Here is a 3,006-nt window from a genome sequence, read left to right as displayed (position 1 = left end):
GAAAGAGTGTATAGGGTGAGGAGACAGCCAGGTAAAGTTTCCAGGGAATGATACTATTTAAGACCTTATTGAAAGAAGAGGCACCATCAAAGGAGAATACACTGAGTTGACAAGGAGGAGGATGTGTATTTATGGAAGCCAGTGAAGGAGTTTCCAAAAGAAAACATGATCAACAGTAAATAGGAAGATGGGAGAAGTCTGTACCTTACACGCATTGTCATTTTTTGACCAATTAAAATTTTATTTATATTTATGTTATGGGGATTTGATGGATATATTTATCGGTTGGAGAAGGGGGAAATTATTCTAGGCATCGTAACTCGTCACAAGAAGCATACTTGTTGCTATTTTTTTTTTCCCCAAAAGGATGGATCTACACTTTTCTTGATTCTTTTCAACAGATTGTCTCTGCTTTCAGACAAGGAAACATCAGGTCCCGAGGATTGAGTGGCCTGGCTGAAATCATAGAGGAAGCACGTAACAGGACTGGAGTTCAAATGAAAGTCACATCATTCTTAATCCAGTAATCTTCACTCTCAAAGTAGGAGAAGACTGGACAGAATGGAGCTGAATAGCAAAACAGATAACACAATGCATGAGTTAGGATTATCTAGGGAAAATTGTGAAATAATTTTTAAATCCTTCTTCATAAGAGTCATTACATTGTCTTCTGCTATTTGAACAGGCAAAAATGGGAAGTTTCAACACAAGTTTTAGAGAAGGCTTCATTTTAATGGGCTTCTCAGATTGGTCTCAACTGGAGCCCATCCTTTTTGTCTTTATTTTAGTTTTCTACTCCTTAACTATCTTTGGTAACACCACCGTCATCACTCTTTCCCTCCTGGAACGTCAATTGCACACGCCCATGTACTTCTTTCTTAGACATCTTTCCTTCCTGGACCTCTGCTATACCACCAGCACTGTGCCCCAGCTTCTGATCAACCTTCACGGACTTGACCGGACCATCAGCTACGAAGGGTGTGTGGTCCAGCTCTTCAGCTCCCTTGCCCTAGGCTCCACTGAATGTGTGCTCCTGGTGGTGATGGCCTTTGACCGCTATGCTGCTGTCTGTCATCCACTCCACTACACAGCCATTATGCACCCCCACCTCTGCCAGACACTGGCTATTGCCTCCTGGGTAGGAGGCTGCATGAACTCTCTGGTTCAGACAGGCCTCATGATGGCTATGCCTCTCTGTGGTCTCCATCTCCTGAATCACTTCTTCTGTGAGATGACTGTTCTCCTGAAGCTGGCTTGTGAAGACACAGAAGGGACAGAGACCAAGATGTTTGTGGCTCGAGCCATAATCTTGGTTGTTCCTGCACTACTAATTCTAGGCTCCTATGTATACATTGTTCAGACAGTGCTGAAAGTCAGGTCAGTGGCTGGGAGAAGAAAGGCTTTTGGGACTTGTGGGTCCCATCTCTTGGTGGTTTCCCTTTTTTATGGCTCAGCCATCTATACGTACCTCCAACCCATGCACAGTTATTCTGAGAGTGAGGGAAAGTTTGTAGCCCTTTTTTATACCATAGTTACCCCTATGCTCAATCCTCTAATTTATACCCTAAGGAACAAGGATGTGAAGGGGGCTGTGAGGAAGGTACTAGGGAGAGGCAGATACTCAGTGTAGGAGAGAAAAGGAGGAATAATACAGTCATCTGTCGTAGCTCTCACACCTTGGAGCCCATCTGATCCCTGGAGGGGAGTTCAGTTCAGTTCAGTCACTCAGTCGTGTCTGACTCTTTGCGACCCCATGAACCGCAGCACACCAGGCCTCCCTGTCCATCACCAACTCCCGGAGTCCATGCAAACCCATGTCCATTGAGTCAGTGATACCATCCAACCATCTCATCCTCTGTTGTTCCCTTCTCCTCCTGCCCTCAATCTTTCCCAGCATCAGGGTCTTTTCCAATGAGTCAGGAGGGGAATTAGTCATTAGAAAATAGTTCTTTATAGGCCAGAGTTTTACTGCGTTCCTTGTTTGGCAGTTGGAAGTAGATATTTCTTATGACTCTTTCTAGTTCAGTGTCTATTATTATGCAAAAGAGAGTAAGTGTTGATTCGTATCAGAACTTTCCAAAGGAATGAAGTTGGAAAAAAGGTATACTGTGTCTACTTATGGAGAGTGGGCAGGGTTCTCAGCAAATCTTTTTTGAGAAGACTTGACTGGAATGACAGCAAGTTTTCCAAAGTCAGTGATTCCCATGTGGTACAATATAGATGGCACCGTCCTCACAGGGAGAAGACATGAATTCACCCCTGTTCTTCTACTTAACCATGGCCCTCATATCTCTTGGGCTTCACTTGTGGCTCAGCTGGTAAAGAATCCGCCTGCAATGTGGGAGACCTGGGTTTGATCCCTGGGTTTGGAAGATCCCCTGGAGAAGGGGAAGGCTACTCATTCCAGTATTCTGGCCTGGACAGTTCCATGGACTGTATAGTCCATGGGGTCTCAAAGAGTTGGACACAACTGAGTGACCTTCACTTTCACTTCACTTTCATATTGCAGGACCATTTCTAAGATCTCCTTTGGTGGTTACCAGTCTATGAAACTTGGCACAAATAGAGATCATGAACAGAGGTTCTTCATGGAGCATATATAGTCTCAGACATGAATATAATTAACCTATTTGAAGAAAAGACAAAATTATTAGGACATCACTGAGTAATGGGAAGGATCAGCATCTCATCAGCTGTACTAACAGACTTATCATGCTGATTTGGGTCATGGACAAGGTCTTTTCCATGGAAGAGAAGAATAGAGACGAAATGAGTATAAAAATAATGAGAAAGTGATATAGGAAAAGAAGAAAGAGCAGAAGTGAAAGAAAAAAAAGAGAGAGAGAGAGATTTCTGCAGTAGGCAGTGGTGGGCAGGTCAAAAGACTCTAGGGCAAGGGGGGAAAGCAGTGGACGCTTGAAATTCCAGTACTGTCTTTCCAATCCACATACTGAAATGATGCTTCCATGTCAAAGGCAGATATCATTGTTGATAATCTTTTACAGT

General features: G+C 43.6%; 1 protein-coding gene across 1 annotated transcript; it reads left to right on the top strand.

The window, feature by feature from the left end:
• The first annotated feature begins 605 nt into the window (after window positions 1–605).
• On the top strand, window positions 606–2,136 carry LOC133252002 (olfactory receptor 2Y1-like). Its single transcript, XM_061424759.1, has one exon. The coding sequence runs from the start codon at window positions 692–694 to the stop codon at window positions 1,628–1,630; it is 939 nt and encodes a 312-aa protein (XP_061280743.1). The 5' UTR covers window positions 606–691; the 3' UTR covers window positions 1,631–2,136.
• The last annotated feature ends 870 nt before the right edge of the window (window positions 2,137–3,006 follow it).

This window comes from Bos javanicus, chromosome 7, assembly GCF_032452875.1.
Source record: "Bos javanicus breed banteng chromosome 7, ARS-OSU_banteng_1.0, whole genome shotgun sequence".
In the NCBI taxonomy this organism is placed as follows: domain Eukaryota; kingdom Metazoa; phylum Chordata; class Mammalia; order Artiodactyla; family Bovidae; genus Bos; species Bos javanicus.
The sequence above is the reverse complement of the archived record's forward strand: the minus strand, read 5'-3'. Positions and strand labels throughout refer to the sequence as shown.

Coding starts and splice junctions, on each gene's coding strand:
- LOC133252002 (XM_061424759.1), top strand. CDS start 692: ATGGGAAGTTTCAACACAAGTTTTAGAGAAGGCTTCATTTTAATGGGC.